The 22,725-nt window shown below is 45.8% G+C and overlaps 1 protein-coding gene across 3 annotated transcripts in view; it reads left to right on the plus strand.

The window, feature by feature from the left end:
- TMEM104 (transmembrane protein 104) overlaps window positions 1-22,725 on the plus strand; it is a 41,925-nt gene that overhangs the window by 5,124 nt on the left and 14,076 nt on the right. For 2 of the 3 annotated variants that reach the window (XM_027749626.2, XM_039390321.1), the window contains exons 4-8: window positions 441-522; window positions 1,442-1,544; window positions 1,950-2,030; window positions 6,403-6,502; window positions 7,273-7,381. In XM_027749626.2, coding sequence (XP_027605427.1) covers window positions 441-522; window positions 1,442-1,544; window positions 1,950-2,030; window positions 6,403-6,502; window positions 7,273-7,381 — 475 coding nt within the window. The remainder of the gene's footprint in view (window positions 1-440; window positions 523-1,441; window positions 1,545-1,949; window positions 2,031-6,402; window positions 6,503-7,272; window positions 7,382-22,725) is intronic. The other variant, XM_027749627.2, reaches the window with a different exon arrangement.

Below are 22,725 nucleotides of genomic sequence, written 5' to 3' on the forward strand. Positions count from 1 at the left end.
TTGTAAGATTATTTAAGAGACTGTAGTACCTTTGCCACAGGCCCTAATAGATGAGTTTCAGAATAGTACTGTGCTCATCCTAGGCTGTAAAAAGAGGAAGGAAACTTGCTTTCTAGCAAAGGGCAAAGTCCTTTTGCTGTCTTCAACCCACAGAAACACCAGGAAGGTGCCTTCCAAATATCTAAAGTGTCTTATTGTGTCTGAAGGCGTGTTATACTTTATTGCATTTTGTGGTCTGCTTGAACACCTGAATCTCAAGAGCAGAAAGGAGCAATAAAACGAGATGAAACACTATCAAAACAGTGTGTGGGGAGCTGGCAAAAGGGTTGGTTTTGTTTGTTTTTTTGCTCCTACAAACAGATGGGAATAATTCTCCATCTCTCTTCAGTGACAGTTCTTGACTGTTATTGATGATATCAATTGAATTCCTTTCTCTGTAGCTATATGACTACGACCTTTGTGGTGGAAGCCATGGCTGCTGCAAATGCCCAGCTGAGATGGAAGAGAATGGAAAAACGCAAGGTTTGTGTGGGGTTTAATTTTATGTTTTGTTGTGTTGTTCTATCCTGTAGGATTTGCCTGGGATTCCTCTGATTCTTTGCCGTGCCTCGTTACTAACTCTAAAGAAATAAATTTCTACTGTACTTAACTTTGCCATATAAAATACGGCTGTTAGTTCCCTGTGGGGTTGCTCATTAAAGACAGGATTTTCTGCTCCTGCTTTGAAAAATCTCTTGTGCTGTTCACATTTCTTACTGATCGTGCTCTCCTTGCCCAGAAGCGCTGCTCAGTGAATGTGGAGAGGTGGCAGCCAATATATTGGTGCTATTTGGAGTGTGCTGAGGACTATAAATCCTTGCTGATCTCAGGTCATTTAACTGGGACAGGCTGGAATGTCCTTGCTGTTACTTGGGCTGTATCCCAGGGAGTGGACAGTTCTGAATTATGCCCTTCCTGTAAAGCTTACTTGTGGCTTTTCTGGATCAGAGGGAGGCATAATTGTTTGCACTGATTTAGACCCCTGCCTGTGTTTTAGTGGGATGGAGTTAGGGGCTAGACCTGCCTGCTCTGACTAGCTGAGACTTTATATGTTTAGATTTATGTTTTTTTCTACCAGTTCTGCAGCGCTGCAGATCTGCCTGAAGTTTCTGACTTCCTTGTGCCACGTATCACTACAGGAGTTGGGCACTGTTGCTGTGTGCGTGACCTCAGGCTGGGACAGCAGAGCCTGTCACTCACTTCAGCCTGCTCTGCTAGTGCCCTCTTCTGCCCTCCACAGCATCCCAAGGTCTCCCTGGTGTTACCTTACCTGCTTGCATGTCCTGCCCTCCCTGTTTGAGACCTTCTTTTGAGTGTCTGGAAGTGACCGTGACACTGGTGGTGCCGAAGCCTTTACTGTGGGTAACACATATCTCAGCAGTGGTCTGGTCTTTTCATCCAGGAGGATGATGAGGATGAAGATTCTTCCTCTGGAGTATCTGACAGTGATGTTCTCCTCCCAGATGGCTACGAGCGAGCAGAGACACGGCCTATCCTGTCAGTTCGTGAGTACCCAGTTCACGCCTTTGCTGCTCCAAGACCTTTTCTCTGCAGACAGTGTCCCAGAGAATTCCACAAGTGTGGACTCCTCTGTCCATTTCACCCTTAGTTCCATGTGCTCACATCCCAAAGTCCTTAACATTTGCAAGATAAGACTCATTGAGAATTCAGTTTACCTTCTGCAGTCTGATAAAGATCTTTTCCTTCTAGGTCACTAAGATGAGAACATCTTATTTTCTAAACACTTTTAACCTAGCTTTGGTAGAGTAATTGGACCAGTGACTCTGCAGCTGTGGAGTTGTACAAACTGTCCTTCAAACTGCTGCTAGGGCTTCCCAAGTGTCCAAGTAGTTTGGCCTCTGGGTTTACTGGAGGGATTGGTTGAAACGCTTCTTTTTTCCATCGTGCAGAGAGACGTGGCTCACCCAATATCTTTGAAATCACTGAGAGGGTGGAAATGGGCCAAATGGCTTCCATGTTCTTCAATAAAGGTAAGTGATGCATATTTTCAAAAGGCCCTCCTGGACATTGTGTGTATGGCTGTTGCTTAAGTTTGCAAGGTTTTTTTCAGTGTGAGTTTGCATCCTGAGTTTGTGATAATTCCACCCAAAAGTGTCATTCCTTCTCTCTGTGGACTGTGTTCATCCTCCTGTGTGATGTTTCTATGAAGTATTTATGGGCCAAGTGGGCCAGAACCTGCTGTGGTGGGCACAGAACTAGCAAAACACTGCAGGTTATGGGCCCAGTTTCTCGAGACAGGCAAGTGTGAGTCAGTGCCTTTTCTGACTGCCCTTCACCTGCCTTTGAACTGCATCTGTCCTCTGTGATCTCCACTGTTTAAAGCAGTAAAGCCCAGCTGCAGTGTTTGCCAGTTCCATCTTGGTTGTAGTATTTGTGAATAAGACGTTCAGGCTTCCCTGAGCCCCGTATCAGTCTGAAGGAGAAAGACTTCTGGTGGGAGCTTCTGGGAATTGCCTGTGCCTGGGGAATCATCAAGAGAGCTGCTGGGACATGAACTGCTGAAAGGGTCCCCGCTGAGCATATGACAGGCAGCTGGCTTGTGTTTCTGTTTTTAAATGCTGCTTGTATGCCAGGGAACAAACTTGTAACCGTACTGCAATACATCCCTGTCCATTGCTGTGTGCAACAGAAATGCAAACTACAGTGGTAGGGATTCTGAAACCTGTGAAACAGTACAGTGAAATGCTGTGCAGAGCCAGAACATCATCAGACACCGTGGCTGTGCAGTTTTGAACCTGTCAGGCCCCATTTCTTGTGGAAAATGATGTTTTCCCTTGTTCACTGGCCACCTTGCAAAGAGGTGACGGGCTGGTTTTTTCCACTACGTTACATCAGCATTATGCCAGCGTAAGGCTGTTGCCTCTGAAGGACAGCTGGGCTTAAGTAGTGAAGATTCTATGAACTATTATTTCTGATTTTAAAGTCTAATTGGAAAAAAAAACTTTTTAATTTTCATGAATGCCTCTTCTTGGCTTTTGCAGATTTAAATCACACAGGACCATCAGAATAATCCACCTTGGATCAGGCTGCCACATTTCTAGTCAGGGAAGAGAAGTGTGTCAGAAACGTCTTGTTCCTGGTCTTGTCTGTAGCACTGAGTTGCTCTGACCTTAGAGAAGTTTTTCCTTGTTTGCTTTGCTATCTATAAAACACTGTGAACACTTCCCTGTCTCTCAATATTCCTCTGAGGAGTAATATTTGGAAGTGCTTTGAGGGCAATCAGCAGGTAATGGGGTTTAGCCGTGTTTCTGAGGCCTCGGCTGTGGAGGGCTGGGGGGTCACGGGAGACAGAGAGTCCTCATAATCAAGTTCCAGGAGGCCCCTTCTTTGCATATGCTTCAAAGGGGAGCTGAAAAGGATGCCCCAAAACCAGGCAGGTGTTGGGCAAGTGCCTTCTGGACCTCTCTGGTGCTCAGACACTAGAGGGTGCTGGGAATACGTGTCCTCTCTCTGCCGGCACCAATGTAGCTTCCGAGCAAAGTAAAATAAACTGCTTAGTACTCTTAAATCTTAATCCCTCTTCTTAATGTTGCTTTAGCCACAGTTATCTGATTTCTGTGTTAGGGATCCTCCCCAGGGTCTATTGAGCCCATCGCAAAGGGATGAATCTGTCTGCAGGAAGGCCACTGGAACAGCTGCAGACCACGGCCTGACTTAACTGGTGACTTCCAGATGGGAAGAGTCTGGGGCAGCTGTAACTCATTTGCTGCTTTTCTTTCCTCTGAGCTCAGCAATGAGGCTTCATTCCTGTTGCTGAGTCCTGGTTCAGAGACACCCTCTGGCCTGGGAGCGGCTGCAGAGACAGAGGAGTGAAGTACCTCCCTCTGCAGATCCGTGCTGAGGTGCTCCCTCGCGATGGCTGCACAGAAGGGCCTTCAGTAAGGGCTCAGTGACCAGTGTCTGCTGCCTTGTGCTGAGAAACTGGGCCACACTGGGGAATTCTCAGCTCCAGGCACCAACCCATGTGGTTTCACAGCTCACAAATGTCTGGGTGGGTGTTCACTCACGATATACGAAGCGTGGATCCAAACCCAGGCTGTCTCAGGGCTTTACAGCCTTCAGAGTGAAGGCTGGTGAAAGCTGTGCCATAGACCTCAAAGCCTCTGATTTCTAGTGAGATCTCTGCTCCTTTCCCTTGACTGATTTTTATTTTCAGCAATCTGACAGGAGTTGAATCTGCAGTCCTAGGAGGTAAGCTGGGGATAAATCTCAATTTCAGACTGTCTGTTTTCTTAAAGGGAGCTGACTTAGGTTTAGGCTGTGAAGAGCCTGTGTGCTCTTTTGAAAGAGCTGGCTCTGAAGAACTGCTCTGTTTCTTGTTTTAATTTTTTTATTTTTTAATATGCAGTGTTGGGTGCTTTCTTCTGGGACCAAGTAGTCATTTATTGCAGTAATAGATTGCAGGCACATCTATCATACTGTTTCCTCACAGGAAGTCATTGATTTTCTTTTTTCTCTCTGTTTTGTGCCCAGTAATGAAAGTATTGATTGGGGAGGGTCAGCAGCAGTTTATAAAAGAACTGATGGTAAAGTCTTCCTGTCTTTGAGAAGATGAGTTTGGGAGAGGACTATCACCTGGACTTCCTACAGACAGGGAAGTCTGCACTGAAACAGGGATATAGTGTGTGCTGTTGGTACTGGGTGGTGCTGCTGTGGTTGTGTCAGCCTTATTTTGTGTGGGGAGGGCAGCTGAGGCCTGAGACCAGTGGAGATCCCAAAACAGAATCTGTCTGAGTCTGCAGTACTAAGCTTAGTGTGTCTGCAGTTTCTGTCCTATTTCAGATATTTTGTTATAACCTTCAACCCTTTTTAATGGGAAACTGGGGAAGACTGGTACGTAGTTTGTTGCTGTCTCCAGAACAGTGCAGAGACTCCTTAACTGTGAAGCCATCTTCAATCTTTCACAGAGCAAGAAAACAAGGGGGAAACTATATGGAATGATCTGACAATTTCTGTAATATCTCCATTTGTCTTTTTAGACAAATCAGGAACAAGTCTAGAGCACTGACTTAGTGCTGCTGTACAGAAACAGGAAAGTTTTCTTGCTGCTTTCCTGATACAGCCCCTTTTTAGGAATGTTTTATGCTAAGTAGGCTCAGCATATTGAATAATTCATTTAAATGAAGGAAGATGTTTCCTAACATTCTGAGGTCCAGGGGCAGTATGATGGCAAAACATGAGAAAACTTTGGGGCATCTAAGCTGTAGAAATATGAGTCCACATTCCTGCAGCAGTGTTGTCCTTGTTGGTAGTTGTCACAGCTGTGAGTGTTAGGTGAGGCTTGCACAGGTGAATTGATTTGCTCAAGCTGCATTAGGATTAAGCATCAGCTGGCATCACACAACTCGAAAGTATGGGCAGGTTCCTTGAGCTGTTCTCCTTCAGTGTCAACTTCCTAAATGAAACAAATGTGAGGCTTTTTTTCTGTAACTCACCTGTCTCTGAACTAAAATGTCTTCCAATTTGTTTTTCCTTGGTGAGATTTATACAGACTTGCTTGGAAGAAGAGAATCCTGTGGTCTCATCAAGTGTTTCTTTGTCCCTGCAGATTTTAGCCCTCCACAGCAGTATCTTCTTGTGCCCCAGTAAGGCTGTTCTGTGCACCCAATTAATTTGTGCAAGATTTTTTTAATCTGCTAGGTGAAGGCAGGGCAAGCATTTTCTTTTTTTTTTTTTTTTTCAAAAAGAAAAAAAAAAATCCAAAAAATCAGTAGGGGCGTGAACATCATATATGGTGGTGGAAGGGTAAGAGGGCTGAGATACAGAGTTTTAAAGCTTTGCAGAATTATACCTTGGCTCAAGTTGCCACTGGTAGGGAATCTTCCAAAGCAGCTCCATTTCAGCCCTGTGGAGTCTGAGCTCTGCAGGGCCAAGTCCCTAATGTGAAGGTCTTGCAGATTTGCAAGCAGAGGATTTGGAATCAGCAGAGACTAAAAGCATCTTCTCTCTGCATTTCATTGTTTGTCAGATTGTGCTCACACCGAGTCTGAGAGCATCAGCTGGATGTTTGCCTGTGGCTGTTCCAAGCTGACAGCTTCGTCTGGCAGGTGACTTATGTGAGACCTGTTGGTCTTGACTGCAGGATGGGCTTGAACTAGAGGGTTTAGTGTCAGTGCCAGGTATTGAAGGAAGCAGAGTGGAGCTCTGAGGCCCCTCATGCCCCATCAGATCCTGTGCCGTGGTAAGTTCCCTGAGCTTGGGTGGAGTTTGCTGCAGAAGGAAGGAAATTATGGAGGCAAATGGTGATTTTTAAGATCTTAAAAATTTTGTATATTTGAATTGCAGAGTACAAGAGTTTCTGTGTACTCTGCAGTATCTGGATAATATTTCCTTTTTCTGCAGTGGGTGTCAACCTCTTCTATTTCTGCATAATTATCTACCTCTATGGAGATCTGGCAATCTACGCAGCAGCAGTACCAGTCTCTCTCATGCAGGTGACCTGGTAAGTGTGCTTATTGCTGAGGGGTTGGATGCTAACAGGGAAGAGGGCAGGCTTTGGATTTGATGGGGTTATAAACCTCATTAGGATCAGCTCTACTTTCTGAAGAGTGAAGTGGAGAAATGACTCAAGTACAGCTCATCTCTTGAGGGTGGGAAGGTGAAGTTGCTCTGTATTCCCCACCCGAGTGCCTGCAAAGTAGCCGACCTGATTCCAGAGTCCTCGGGTGGGAAGCACTTCCAGCTTCAGCACTTGTAGACATGGAACTTGTTGCTCAAAAGTTTGATTGCAATACTCTGCAATATTTTAGCTTCTCTGTCTCTTTGGGTGAGGGCTGAGAGGTGTGATACTTATTAAGTCAGAGACCAGAGAGTGATGATGTTATGTGGACTTCGCACTGGACTGAGAGTGATGCCTTTCTCAAAGAAACAGATAATGAAAAAGAGTGGTTTGATCAAATCTGGGATGGGCTGGATTTGGACTTGTGTCTTGGAAATGGGAAACCTCAGTGATCTCCATATGACCTAAACCCGCCAGCTTGATGACTAAATGACCAATCTTGCAAATAACTGCAGGTAATTCGAGAATTTGCTTTTAAATGCCCAGTACTCAGTGACTTGCTCTGTTACACAGTCCAGAAAGCAGAATGAGGGAGAGTGTTCAGGGAGGGAGGGGAGGAATGGCCTCTGCTCATTCTTCCTTCTTGAATGCAGGAGAGGGGAAGACATCTGCTAGGAGTTAATTACTGTCTTTTGTTCTCCCTCCTTTCCCAGCAGTGTCACTGGCAACCATTCTTGTAGTGTTGGAGATGGCACAAAGTACAACGACACAGACAAGTGCTGGGGGCCAATTCGACGGATTGATGCTTACAGGCTGTACCTGGTGAGTTTCTGGAACTGGGATGACCACTGTTGCCACTTAAACTTTGCTTCTAGTTATAAAGATTTTTTTTTCCTGTAGAGATAATGTGGTTCAAGTGAACAACACAGTGTGAAGCTTTTAGTTCAATCTGGCCCTTTTGGCCATATACCTCCTTCCTGTTCTTGATGACATGGCTGTGTGTGAACTTGTTGGCCATCAGAATGATCCTTATGGTTTTGAGTTTGAGTTCTGTCCGTCTTGTTTTGTAGTTTTATATTGCTTAAGCAGGTGAGATGTTCTTGCCAAAGGCTGGGCTTTTCTTCAGTGGGTTTTTTAGTGGCTGGCTAAGTAATATTCACTTGGGGGTAATTGTTGTCAAGATACTGAAGTATATTAAGCTCACTCGACTGCTTTAGAATATAAAATATCCTGAGTTGGAAGGGACCCACAAGGATCATTGAGTCCATTCTTCATGTGAATAAAATTGTTAATGCTGCAGGAGAATCTGCTGTTTAAAAGATGATGGAAACAGCCAGCTTAGACAACATCCAGTGCTATATGCTGCTTTAGTAATAGCTTTGTCTAGTTCAGGATTGTCTATTGCATCTATTACTGTGCTGGGGTTCTGCTGTGAAACCAGGGTTTTTCCCAAAGGATGATGAAATGGCTTTTCTAGATATTGGGGAGTGTTGAGTGCTCCTACCTGGAGACATGTCAGTAGGGCAAAAGGAAAAGAGGATGGGATGCCAGTACTGGATAGTGTGGCTTCTGTTAAGGGTCTTGGTGAGAATTTCAGGAACAAGGAGTGCAGGGAGTGAGGGTGGTTGTGTGTGCACAGAGAAATCCAGAGGTAAAGACTATTTGAGGCAATTTTGCAGTAAGTACATTTTGGATGTGCAGTGGATCACATCCCTGAGTACACTTGTACCAGCGTTATTGCAAAAGTAAGAGCTGGGCCTTGGAAATATAAGTGAATGTCAAAGTCTACTTAATAATTTAAGAGAAATATTATTGCTTTATTAAATTGTGTTTTGGTCTGTTTCTTTAAAACTTCCAGAAGATTGAAGATTTCCTTCCTGAATTTCAATAATTCTCCCTGACCCAGCAGAAGGAGCTAGTCAGAAAAGGCAGACATGCATTAATTACTGCCTGCATCTCTCGGATATTATGTCTATAATTCATGAAGATAATTGTTGTTAGGACTTGCAAAATTAAAAAAATTAAGACTGTGTAAGCATTAGACTTGCAGTCTGTGTACATAACTCTCAGAGGAGCTTTTCCCTCTGCTTGTCTTGTGGATTTGGAGAATAAATATCTGCAAAGTCTTCGCTAGTGTTAATCCTTTCCTGCTCAGTGACTGGGATGAGGTTTCAGTGCTTTCCTCTGCTCCCCCTTAGAAGGACGGAGGGGTTGTTTGTGGGAGAACAGACCAGTCTGTAGGGGGCTACTGCTGGGGGGCAATTCTCACCATAACTATTTTCAGGGGACTGCTGGGTGTCAGCATTACCTTCAAGTGACTTTCTCTTAAGGTCTCTAATGCTTCTTACTGGGCGAGTATGGGAGTAAACTGGGACTTGTTCTACCTCCAGTTCTGCTAGTCCCACTCCCTGCTTGACCTGTGTGCTTTCATGCTCCAGAAAACAGAGATGATGGTGACTTCTCTAGGGAGAAGTAAGAGATGTAATCATTTATAAAGCATTCAGACCACAGTACTGACCACGTCCTTGAGTTTGGGCTGCCTCTCAAGTGGCTGTGATGGGTCATATTTTTCCCCCTTTATCCTGGTTAATATTTTCCCCACTGTCCTGTTTGCAATGTGGACAACTAGTGACCAGTTGAACTCTTGAACTTTCTAAGAGAAACCTGGGCATGGGAGGGCAGGGGGAGGAAGTCACTTGACTTCAAGCAAAAAATTCAGTAGTAAACCATTGTCATTATCTCTACACATTTTGTCCAAGCTTGTCGTGTATAGAAGTAGAGTTTTGACCATGCAAGTAAAGCTGAACCTTGCTTGTCTGAAGAGGAAAAGGCAACATGACAGGAGGGGTGAAATGCATCAAGAGCACAGCTATTCCCTTGGTCCCAGAGGATCATACCCACAGAGAACTTGCTCTGTTGTCTTAACTTTCTTTTTTGAATTCTTGCTTGATGGAATAATTTGGGTTCCACGTTTCAGTGGACAAACAAGGTCTCTTTTTGCAGACTAAGTTCCCCTGTGGCAAGGGGACAGATGGACACTGTGATCCCAAAAGAAAACAGCTGAGTTTTTGGATCAGCCCTTTTGTCCTAGATGTCTGCCTCTAGTTTTCTTACCTCGTCCTAGTACTGTATTTAGGTTAAAATGACTTTTAGGAGAAAGATGGGTGGATGTAACTGGAACCTCTTGCCCGTTCCAGTGAAGCAGTTCTCTGAATATGTAGTGTTATATTTCATACTCCGTGCATGACCCCACAGAAAACCTATTTTGGACTACCAGGAGAAATAATCTATTTGAGGTTTTCTGGGCAAATGATGCCAATGGGAGCTGTCTTGTGCCAAGTCCCACCAGTCTGCCAAAGACCTGTGCTGCCTTCCTCCTGTTGACTCTTTCTCTCCCAACACTGTGTCTTCTTTTCAACAAAAATAATTTCAAACATTTACTCTTCAAGCTGGGGATGGAGAGAGGAATAATGACTGACGTAAAAATCCTTTTTCACGCCTTATTGTCCAAAAAGGCTTCTGGAAGCTGTCTCTGCTCTGATTACTGTGAATGGAAGCTGAAAACTATGTACATAATGAGAATATTTAGACAGATTAAATTCTTCTCTTGAGACTTCCTTGTCTGTGCAGCATCTTTATTGCTGCTCCAGGATTTCACACCTAAGTGTGACTGCAGAGTCTTCAGAGACCACTAGGCCCCTATTAACCTTTGTCTGAACAAATGGTTGTCTCGCTTCTTGTTTATAAATTGCTTTGGAAAATAAAGGTTTGCAAAACAAATAAGTGAAGGCAAGTGCAGGAAATATGTAAATAGACTTCTTCTCCTGTCCCATCACTTGCTGCTAGTATTTGCCTCCTTTTTGGGACGTTTACAGGGTGAGCCTTCCCATGCTGTTCCATGCCTGCGAGGGCAAGACCCCGCAGGGCAAATGGGCTGGAAGGAAGGCGTGTGTTGGGCAGCCCAGCGACCTTGTTGAAGGCAAGCACTGATCACAGTTAGAGCAGATCGATGGCTTTCTATCTTTGCTTCAGATCCATCACCACCCTGTCATGTCCTCGACAGCTGGAGTGACTCCCAAGTCCCTTGGCTGTCTCTGGCAATGCTGAGGACGGGGTTGTGTTCTTTCCCTGCTGAATTCACACTTCAGTGCAGTCACTTTATCATGCTCTCTGTAAGGTCCACGGGGCCTCTGCTGTGGAGGCTGTGGGGCAGGGGCAGTGGATTTCAGTTGCAGATCTTTCGTCATAATACTTTCTTGTCTGTCTGTTCCAGTGATGTAGAAATGTGACATGATAGCCTCTGTTTCTAGAAAGCAGATACTGAAATAAATAAGAGATTAAATCCTGGGGATCAGCAGCCATTCAGAGTGTCTGACCCAAACTGCTTTCATGACCTGGCAAATGACGCTTCTCTTCTGCACCAGGGCAGCTGTTGAAGTTAAAACCTTTCTTCTCTTCAGCCCTCCTCTTCTGGCAATCTGGGACATGGTGCCTTCCCATGATGGAAAGGAAATGGCTTAAATTCTCAAGGGGAGCCGTATGCCTTTGAGAAGAGGCACTGGCACAGGTACTCCTGGTAGCCTGGCTCGGTAGCGCGTCAAAGCTCCCAGGTGCATCTGTTCTGTCTGAGTCTCCGTTGGTTTTTTTAGCTGATTGGGAAAGGGACGCGGCATCCGCTTGTGCCGGTTCACAGATGCTGCAGTATCGCAGGCAGCCCAGCGGGTGCAGGCCGGGCGAGGATGGGAGTGCAGATGGTTTAATGGAGATTATCCCAGTTGGAAATGTGCTTGTGCGGTGAATAAAATGAGCGGGCTCGCAGGCGCTTACCATCCCTCTTCAGGAGGGGACAATGTCACCCCGGCCCGACGCTCTGATCAGTGACCAGAGCGGGGCTGGGCTGCAGCTGCGGGAGGCTGTGCAGGGGGGTGAGGAGGAGGTAGTCTGAGGACACACGTACAATTGCTCAGTGCCAGCAGAACTTAATTGGCAAATGTGAGGGCTGTGCTGATAAGTGTTGATGTAGATCCCGTCCGCCGCGGCGCGGTGCTGCCTTCCCGGCCCGCTCCGGCTCTGGGCTGGAGCGCCGTGCTTTGTGCCGCCGGTGTACGTGCTCTGCTTCCCTCCTCAGCGTTTCTCCTTCCCAGCTGTGCCTTCACCCTGCTCTGGGTAAAGGAAGCTCTGATTTTCGTTGTCAAAACGGATCTTTCCAGATGTGTTTACCTGCACTAGGGCAGTTTTATCGGCTTGTTCAGCGCGCAGTGCTTTTGTGGCCTGTCTGTGGTTGCCTTCTGGCCTCTGTAGCTTTATTTTTTTTTGTGGGTTTTTTTGCTTTATATTTTGCTTCCTAGCAGTGCTATGAGAGGAACCCTCATGGCAGTACTTGAACATCCATGCTTGATCTAAGCTGTCTCTTGCCAACTGGGAGCTGGAGCAACAGAGCTGGAGCAGTGCTGCGAGCAGAGTGCTGCTTCCAAGGGCACCTGGGTTTGCTCTGCTGTTCCCTTTGCAGCAAGTGCTTTTCCTCTGCCCTGCCTTCCTCAGCTGTGCCCTGCAGCAGCATCCGGTAATAAATGGGTCACAGCTGCTATCTCCTGGATATTTATTCTTACAGGTCTCAGTGTCTAGAGACCTTGAGAACCAGTGGTGGGGAAGGAACCTGCCTCACTGGCTGGAGCAGGGAGGGCTGAGTTCGCAGCACTTCAATGAAAAAGGCTTGGGGTGTTTGTCCTGGGCTCCCAGAGTGAGCCAGTAAAAAGGAAGAAAAGCTGATGGAAGTTTATCCTGATGGTGTGAAGCCATCACCTTGTTTAAAGAAATTGCTTAAACTGTAGCATTGTTGTGTTCTAGGTTACCTCAGCTTGCAGTAAGGATGCATCAGGACTGGGGCAGAATTAGCATGTCACCCTGCATATCCTATAAGAAGTTATTCATGGTAAGACCTTCTTGCCAAAAATACCACATTATATTCCTTACCACAAATGCTTTGATGTGGTTTATTATGATACTGATTTAGAAATAGAAACAAATGTGCAAAAAAGGCAGCTGTTACTTCTGTGCATTAGATGCAGTTCTGAAAGCCTTCAAAATAGGGAAAAGCTTCTCAAGGATCCAGAATATTGTGCCATTACTGTGTACACAGGCACCCGAGTTTTGAGCCATTGCTCTGGCAGGAGACGAATTAGAACTGCATTAAGCATAAATTTCAGTAGCCCTAACTGTTACAGGTGCCTCTGAAATACAGCTTTGCTTGGCGAAAAGCCCAGTCTCGGGGGCTGATTGGAGTCTTCTCATGCCTCTCATCTAGTCAGCTTCCAAAAAGTGAGGTCAGTTAAGTTGTTGCTTTGGTCTGAAGTGGTTGAAGTAGTACAAGAGCCAAGTTCAGCTAAAATAAATGGTGTTTGGATGTGGGATGGGAAGGCAAGTCTCAGCTCTTTTTATTGTGCAACTAATAGGTTGAAATTGGCACACAGCCTTGTTAATATGGTATAAATCCTGCCTCCTTCATCCTGGTCCATTCTTCCGTGGGCTCATCAATAAATTCTTTCAGCTGCTCGCTCATCATATGCCTGTGACAGATGAACTGGCTCTTCTGGAGGTTCCCACAGCCCTTGTGTTTCCTGATGCAAAGGAAACTTCAGATAATAACTGGCCTTGTGACTAAGAGGTTCTTCCTGAGCTGGCAGGAGGAGAGGCAGACAAGTGTGGTGTTGTGAGAATGAAATATAAACTTGTTGTACTAGTGACCTAAGAGCTGGAGTTCAGCTTCTGATGTGTGATTTTTCTTGCTTCCTTGTAACTGATGGCATTTTGAGTAAAAGAAACATCAGCCAGAAGGCAAAGCTCCCTGCTGCTAGGGCTGGATGGGAGAGTCAGCCTTTGGTACCAGAGTGAAGCAACTGCAAGACCACGGATTGAAGCAACTAGCATTAATGGATTAGCTTGTCTCTTTTCACTGGAAAATCAATAGTGCAGGGGACTGGAATGTGTTTTCTGTACAGAGCTGTCTGTTCACTTCACAATGAGAAGTGGGTTTTTCCTAAGTGGAGCTTGGGTTGTGCTGTCACTTGGATGCTGAGCTTTTCCAAAGGCCCAATCCTGTCCCTCTCCTGTCCCATCTCCAGCAGGCTGGCAAAGGCTGTCTGAAAGGGAACGGTGCTGTGCTGCTGCTTATATGCCTGACCAGGTGTGCTGCAGGGGCTACCAGCCCTTAAGAGAAGCAACGTGGCTGCTGTGATGGGCAGAGACCATTGGTGAGCTCAGACACACTTCTCTGTTTGCTTTTGGGCACTTGCTGCAGGTGGGAACTCACCAGTGGCGGTACTGGGCTCAAACCACAGCCCCTCTTCCCAGCACAGCCACCCTGGCAAGGCTGAGAGGCCATGCTGCTGCTTTCCTTGAATAAAGCTGTCCTTTGGAGTCAGCTCACTTGGACAGCAAGGCACCAAAGCTGACACTGTTCTCTCCTGATACTGGAGACCAATCTCTCCCAAATAGGGCAGGTGTCAGAACTGATATTTGTGATCACCCGCTCCCTACACCAAGTTGTAACGGTTTAAAAAGGGCCTTTTAAAATTCCTTTCTTGGACTAGACTGTTTCAGCAGACTCACAAATCTTTCATTTTCAGAACACTTGTAGAAAATAAGTAGTAAATATCCCCTGTGCAGTGTTATTTTGTGCTGTGGTAGCGACACCATCCTAGAAGCCAGAGTTGGAGAAGACCTGTTAAGTCAGCTAAACACTCCCCTGGGAAATGCAGTATAAGCCTTTTTCTCAACAGCATATTTTCCAGTATTTTGCTCGGTGCTTTAACATCAGCTTTGTTTTTAAACAGAGGTCTGACCTTGCTGCCTGCCTGATTCACATCAGCATTTTCGAGTAAGACAGCAGTCTGGATCTCTCATCCCCTGAAATGATAGTTTAATTCCTTAATGTGCAGGTAGAAAGCACCAGGGCTGGAGAACTGTGCAGTTATGCCTCTTCAAACATTACCAGCGGCTGGAGATGAAAGAGCTCTGGACAGACTGGTATATCTTTATGCTCCTAAATAAGTCTGCAACTTCTTAATATCATCCTAAATTGTGCTTTATGTCTGGGTGAGATCACTGACGCTCTTGTCCAAAAATGTGGATTTTTGGACTACATCAGCAAATCCCACACGTGGCTCATGCTTCTGTAAGCAGGACTATAAATACAAATAATGCAGCTGGGATTTATCTTGTAAGTTGAAGTCGGTATAATGCTCTGGGGCAGAGCTGATCTCTGAAGCCTGTTGCACAGGTTTGGTGTGCACTGCACAGGGAAGGCAGAGGAGAAGGCTCAGGGCAACAGACACCCCACTAGCCCCAGGCACCAAAGCTTTATATCTTCTTTTGTGCTGCTGCTAAGTAGCTACAAAGTGTGAGATGTTTCCTTCTTCCCTTCAGGCAACTCCTCCCTGACACAGTGAGCCGGTTAATGCTGTCCCTGAAGCTGAATCCTCCAGGCAACTGGAGAACCCTGTGAAACTCAACTGAGAAGTTCGTAGGGGAAGAAGTAAAGAGGGAAAATAACGACCTTGTTGTGGGGGCACTGTAGGTGTTGTGGCAGACAAGGGGTTAGTGGCCTTCAGGAACATTCATCCTTGCTGAGCCCAAGTACCTCCTACCCCTGACAGCTTGTAGCTTGATATGTTTGCAGGGCCCTCTGTGCATCTGTGTCACGCTGGTCCACATCTTCCTCGCTTTGTGCTGTCTATCCCAGGGGTTTCTGTAGTCAATATAAATATTGTTGTAGTTGCCAATGCCCTGCCAGGAGAGGCTACGAATATGCAGGAATTTCGGGAAGTATCCGTGTATAAAGATGATGCCCTCGCACTTTGTTGGAGGGAACTCATTAATCTCTTGTACAGTGCTAATAAACTGGGCAGGCAAGGGACAGCTTCTCAAGGTCACCCAGTGTCAGGAAGGAGGAAAGCTCCACTTTCCTACCCTGTGGGAGATCAAAGCAAGCTGGTGGTGGGGGTACAGCCAAACTTGGCTCTGCAGCATCTCTGCTGCCCTTCCAAGTATCACAACCCAACCATTCAGCTCTCCTGCATCCATCCACTTTGCTGCTTCCCTCCTGCTTGTTCAGATGCAATTAGGAGATGCAGAATAAGGGGGAGCCAGGGGTCAAGGAGGCGGTAAAGTGATTACAAGATGCTGCAAACGGCTGTGCCATAAATACTCCAATGATGAAAAATTAGATGCCAGTCACCTCGGGGTTATTGCTGGCCTCTATCTTTCTCTTGTTGTGAAAAATGATAATGGAAGCGTATTTACCCCAGAGAGTGCAAGCTTGCCGCTGGCTGTGGTCCTGCACACCCCAGGTGTGCCAGGGAATGCAATCTTTGCGCTGAATGACTTTCTGAAAACACTTTGTGCCTGAATTCCTTCAATTTAAGTGGAGGAAGAACTCAATATTCCAGAGTGTTCTTTCCAAAATGGAAAGTTTCTGGTGCTCAGAGATGGGCCAACTCCAGAAACAGGCTGTGGCCCTCAGTGAGGGTGGGGAAGGGAGAGGAGAGCAGCACCCTCAGGTACTGCTTTGCTGTCTGTGGGCTGCTTTTGCCTTGGCCTCCCAGAGCTGCACTTAGAGGCTGCTCAGATGCTGGCTTGTTGTGTTGGATGCCCAGCAAGGTCAGAGCTTGTAAGGAGCTGGGACAAGTACACTTGTTTGCTTGCTGAGCAGTCAAAATCAAACCCTGGTGGTGGGCTGGAGCCTTTGAAAATCTATCAATAATATTTAGATCCGCTGAAGTCAGTAGCTTTGGGGATACAAATCCTTCTTTCCATCTCTGGCAGAAGGTCTTCCATTTGGGAAGAGGCTCTGGGATCACTGTAGCACTGGAACCATGACAGGCAGCATCCAGCTTAAAGGGTACTGTGAGCGCGAGTAGGTCAAAAGCCACTCACTTCGCTGGCAAAAACCAGCCTGGCAGCAGCTGAGGTCTTAGTTCCTGGAGGATATCTTCTCCCTGCCTGAAGGAATTGGGGGAAAAGGTGGGGGAAGGTTCCTCAGTGCCAGGAATACGCCTCCTGTGAGTTATGACTATAAACCTCTGCCAGGTGTCCCGAGAGCGGCACGTTAATTACCGGAGCTGCTGTGGCAGCAGATGCCTGCTGTACCCAAAGCGTTACTGCCCTTGTTTCTTTATCTATAAATATTCCTTGTGGGATGTCTGGCAGCTGCATCCTCCCTCCATTGTGACTTCCTGACTCTACAGGGGATCTGGAGGTTAAAATCCCTCTTGCCTCCCAACTTCTTTGAGCAATCCTTGTTCTGTAGCTGGTTTATCTCTTTTCAACCAACTCTGAGCTTCATAACAGCTTGTCTGCTGATAACTTGCTGCCTATCACCACGGCCCCTGCTGCAGCCCTGCCTCCAGCCTTGAGAGGCTGTGGATTTTCAGCTTTATTTTTTTTTTCCCCCATCTCTCTAAAAAGCTCCTTCCTGAACAATCAGACTCTTTTTGTGTATTTATATTTGTACTGTCCACTGCAAGGGGTAAAGCTTTACCAAGGAAAGCTTGGATTGCCGCCCTCACTGATGGGCCATCTGGCTCTCTAGCTTGAGATATGAGCTCATGCAGGACAGAAACATGGCCTTGTCACCCCAGTGAAGGGGAGGAGAGATGGCAGAGGGGACACAGTGCTCGAGACCCTTTTCCCTTGATATGTTTTATCTGAAAAGGACTGAGGCTGTGGCAGCAGTGACTGGAGCCTACTGTGGGGTAGCACAACTTGAAGTGCATGCAGAGGAGCTACCAGAGGCTGCAGGTGTGTGTTGGAGCTGCTGAAATGTGATTAAGCTGTTTTCTCTATCTAGGAGTCCCAAACAGGTGTGGGGAAAGCCCCTTGCATTTAATATTTCTCTCCAAAGTCAGCCCTAAAAATTCTCTGAGGATGTGAATAGACACTCATTCCTAAGAAATTACTGAAGACAATAGGTTTGGTTCAGCCTTCCAACCAGGGGTAAAACCTCTGACTTGTGTCCATGCTGATAAATCAAGTTTTGCTTTTTGGGCTTTTTTTTTTTTCCCCCTAGATGTGACACACTCTAGTGGAAAGCACCTGAGGTGGGAACAGAGCATCCCTGTTCTCCTGACATCTCGTTTGTTCTCTGTACTTGCGCAGTCTGGTTTTGTTGGATTGTTTCCTCTGTCCCTTCCAGGGCTCATCTGAGTTGTGAAATAGCTCTGAGCTCGGGGACGTCTTGCAGAAGCAGAGCGGGTGTCAGAGTTGCCACTTCTGACAGCATGTAAGAAATGTCTGCTTTTTCCTGCCGTGCTCAAGGAGACTTTCCTTGAGCTCTGAATCAAACAAAGCTTCCTCTGGGAAGTGCTTGTTCAGTCTGTCAGAGTCATGCTTTGCTGTGGGAATGCTGTGTACCCACAGTCCTGGATCAAGCACCCAAACCCTCAGCTTTTCTGCCAAGGTGTCATAGTCTACCAAGGAGAGTGATCCATTTTGTTAAACCAGTGACTTTCTCATCAGATGTCAGCTTGCCCCCCATCAGAGTGGGGTTATTGCTGTGCTCTGTCTTGCGGGACAGAGGTACTACTGCTCAACAGCTGTGAAATCTAAACATCGGTATCTGCAGAGATGGAGTTGATACCATCCTAAAATGAAGCTTGTCTGAGATACTGTCACTTCTGTCAAGGGGGTAAACAAGAACTCCAAGGAATGATTTGGTTTGGGCTGGGTTCTGTTTTTGAATGAGGGTGTGGAAGGCTGAAAGGAGGAGAAAAGGAAAAGGCAGGGTGGCTGGGGCCCAAAGGGAGATAGATATTTAAGGAGTGAGTGCTACAACATCTCTTTTACCTCTTATCTTCACATTAAAACTGAGGGATCATTGCCCTGTTATCTGGAACTTATTAACTTCTCATTGGTATGACAGCCCTGTGCTGCATAAATGCATTTATTCAAAAACTGTCAAACTTTATGCTCTGCTCCTGGTGCATTTGCTGTATTTAACAAGATTAATCTTCATGGTCTCACTTTGCTCAGGTAAATATCCTGCTTCTACCCAACCTGTCTGAACACTTCCAGGTTCTGAATCAAGAAGAAGCAATAGCTACTGTTTTTAATTCACTACTTGGCAAGCACCAAAGACAGATGCAATTCTTACAGATGAGTTTGTGGAGCATAAAAACAAGCAAGTTCTGATGACAGTTATGAATGAGGCTGGCTTTTGAGATGGTCCTCTTGCAAATGTATGCAGGCACTAGCCATAATGCTGTAACTACTGCATCTAATACATGAATCAGCCACGTTTGGGATGCTAATTGTGCTTCCTGAGCTGTATTGGCTGCCTTTGTAAAAGCCACATGCTGGGAAGCAGATGAAAGCTATTGAATTGTACTGGTTCAGAGTGATGGATGGACCCTTCAGGTCAATAAAGAACCTGTTTGGTCAAACAGCCCTCTGACTGGCTTGAGGCATGTTTGTATGGTCTGAAAGACTCTTGGCATTAGCTGGCCATCACTTAGTGGTTGAGAGCTCTCTTGGTGGTCCTCTTGGCTGAAACTAAGCTGATAAAAACCAGCCAGATGTCCTATTAACGCTTGATCTTACTCTTTGCTTTTTTAAGATAAGCCAATAAACAAGGTTACATAACCAAGTTTTAGCATAAGAGCTTTAATAAAATATACTTTTAGAAATATATAAATATATATAAAAATATATTCCAGGCAATGGTAAGCCCTAGCTAGTTCCCCTGTGGCAAGAAGACTCGAGTTGACCAGCCTGCTTTTTCATTTTGAAATACTGAGAGCTGACAGGTGCAGAGGCTGGGAAAGTGGTGTCAGCTGAGTTGCCAGCTCAGAGAAGCTCCCAAACCTTGGTGCCTGTACTGCTATGGCTTGGCTTGGTGGGAGGAATGGATTTGAAGACCCTCCCAGGGGCTGAACAAGCTGGTGTGCTGCTTGTGGCTCCTACTAACCTGCAGGGAAGAGTGTAATCCAGGGTGACAAGCTGCTGTTCTTTCTTCTACCCTCACTGGCTTCTCATTTTCTGACTGGAAATGTCAGTAAAAGCAAGAAAAACAGTGGTTTTTCAGACACTAGCATGCTGGATCTTCATGCTGTTTTTCAGCATAAGAAAGGAAGGAAAAAGAAGGGATTTTACATTTATTTGCTATGTGTGGGTTCCACATACCCTCCACTATGAGCCTGGGGACTTTTCTGGCCTTTCCTGTTCAATGGAGGAGTTTGGACAGAAATTAGGGAATCACTCTTAATAGGCAGCCCTGTGCAAAAGCACTGTAAAGGTTTCTCTCTGCCATCCTGTGAATATGAACAGTATTTAATAGGTCCAATTCTCCTCCTTAGCCAAGGGAAGCATTCCTTTACCTCCTTTGAGTTTAGCAATGAATCAGCCACATGTGCCTGTTTGTTTCTAATACGAAACCACTTCATTAGTAGAAAAATCTTTAATCAAAGTAGACTACGGTCATTCTGCCTTGGGTTAATTTGCTGAATCTTAGGAAGAGAATGATAAACTCCTAGAACATATCTTGGCTGGCTCAAGAGGTGAACTGGAAAACTTGGGAGAGCTTTTTGATGTGTTGGGGATCTGCATATTCGATTTCTGGCAGGGATGACTGGTGCAGGTTTCTATGTAGGTTTTAGATAGTTTGAATTACATGTGTAGTGAAGCACCCTGTAAATTATTTCCCTCTGGGAGAGACCTGATGTTGGGAAACATCAGGTGGAAAGTTTGGGTATGTGTGTGAAGTGCTTATTTGGATTTACTTTTTCCTTAGGGAGAAGTTATGAAACTAATTAACTTAATGGGTCGGAAGAGCATTGAGGTGTCTGGCACAACGAGGTAGAGAAAGTAGACATCCTCCTGCTAAGCATTGTGGTCTCTTCTCGTGCTTTTAGGGATGTTTTTAATAGGGTTCCTGGCCTTGGGACTATTCTGAGGATTGATGATGAGATTAGTTCTAATCCAAGGACTAAGTCCTTGCTCCTTGTGTCCTGGTTGTTGGTGAGGAGCTGACCCCTTTGTCCTGCCCTGTGCTCAATCCGGTGGAGCTGTACACCACTGCACTTCAAAATTATGTTAATCTGGCTGTTTACTGCCCTGTTCTGCCCAGCCTTTCTCCTTCTAAGCAGTCCAGTGTGTGCTGTGGCCTCCATTCATAAAAGTGGTTGGCACAAATCCCTATAGAGCAGGGCACCCTTATCTCATTGCAGGCCTTAGCATTGTTTGTATTGATCCATGGATATCCATCTCGGATCACTAATGGACATCAAGTGGAAAAGGTAATAAATTTTTATTGCACTAGAATTAATCTCTCACTTGGTTCCTTTGGACCAACTCCAGGATCTTGTTAAGAGCAGAAGATACTGATCATGCTAAAGGATGGGAGGGGAATCCAGCCATTCAAGCACAACAACCTGGGCCTGTTCCCGGAGAGCTGAGCAGTAACGCCCAGAGAGGAGCAGAGTTGAAAGCTTTGCTCAATGGATTTAATTTTTTAGGGTGCTTTGAGGACTGGAGAATCACTGCAAAAGGTGGAGAGTAAATCAGAAGAATTCTTTCTGCTTCTTTAGCAGATGTTGGGGAGCATGTAAGAGACACAGGTTCTTCCAGCACCTAATGATGCTTTTGGTGCTTTTCAGTCCCACCTCTACCTTAACACAGCTCTTTCCTCGGTGTGTGAGACAAATCTGGATTTCACACACAGCTGTGTGCTGTGTCAATCCTTGCTATGGTTTGAGGGGCTGTTTTGCCAATTGGTTCTGGTGCATTCTCATTTGCAGCAGACACCTGTTCCTTAATTATCACCATCCTTCGTCCGTCTCTTTGTGTTTCAGCGCTTGCTGACACAGGAGCTATTAACGTGATTTGAAGGGAGGCTGTGTTGAGCAGTGTCTGTTTTGGGGGAGAGGAGGTTGAAAGAGATTAGTCACAAACTCAAGAATAATTTTCAGTAAGAGAGTTGGTGTCTATGGTTTGCTCTGGGTTGTTGCCCTACATCGCTCTTCAGTCTAAAGTTTATTTAGTCCTTTGGGGTTTGTGTGCTGTCCTAGGACAGAATGGCAGTCTGTAGAGAGCAGGAGAGTAGGGTTAAGCTCCTGATTAGAAGAAAGGAACAAGAGGGAGAAGGTTAAAAAGATTAAAAAAAAAAAACAAACGAGAGAGGCTTTTAACTGGCTGGTTTGCTTCTGTGTTAAAACTGGAAGCATCATAACTGTTAATGCTGGTTTAGCTTCTAGTCTTTGCCAGTTATGCCTGTGGTGGTGTATTCTGTGTGATTTCAGTGTTTCCTCCAACAGCCATCAGTTGCTTCACAAATCTGAATTCTGTGCATGCTTCCTTTCCTTTTTTTTTCCAAGCAGAAAAAACAAGACTTGGTGTAAGCGATGGCCTCAGATCAGGATATGTCTTCACCAAGTGACGAGTCAAACCGAGGGTTCTCTCCCCTGGTCCCCTTCTGGGTTTACTTTGGTCGTCTGAGAGTACTTGTGATGCGAGGCATTTCCAATTTGCCTTGCAGATATTCTGAAACTGTCTCAAAAAAGGTTTCTGGGGGTTGTACTGGTCTTAAAATAGCTTGAATTCTGTTCTGTCCCTGACTCTGTTGGGGTCGACAGAGACCTTGAGGCTCGGCAGCCTGCCCCTTTGAGTCCCAGTTCTTCACTTCTGGTGACACCTTTTCTTGAACTGCTTTAAGAAGTCACGGAAAAGAGCAATGTGTAAATATTAATGTTGAATATTTGTCTTTAAAAATCCCTTTGGGATGCTCTACTAACCTGGTCTGTGTGTGTTGTGGCTTTCTAAACACTGCCTGCTTACAGTGTTTGGACCTGTTAGTGTATCACTAGCTGGTGCTATCCCATGGATGACAGGCAGGGCTCTCTTCTGTAACACCTGTTTTGTCTCCCTGTCACAAGTAGCTTCTTTCAGTCTATGTTCAGACCACAGCCAAAGCCTGTTTCTTCCTGCAGCAAAGCCTCTTCTCTTCTCTCTGGGGTAGGTGGGGCTTGAGTGCCACTTGGTGCCCAGAGAGAGGTGACAGTGCTGCAGAGGACATCACCTCTGGGCATGGGCTGGCAACGTGGTTGCCTTGTGTGCTCTAGGAGAGTGCTAGAAGAAACTCACGTGGGAAGCTGTGTAGTCCAAATTTCTAGGATGGA

Source organism: Pipra filicauda, unplaced genomic scaffold (genome assembly GCF_003945595.2).
Source record: "Pipra filicauda isolate LSUMZ 115617 unplaced genomic scaffold, ASM394559v2 scaffold80_size11013439_pilon, whole genome shotgun sequence".
Lineage (NCBI taxonomy): Eukaryota > Metazoa > Chordata > Aves > Passeriformes > Pipridae > Pipra > Pipra filicauda.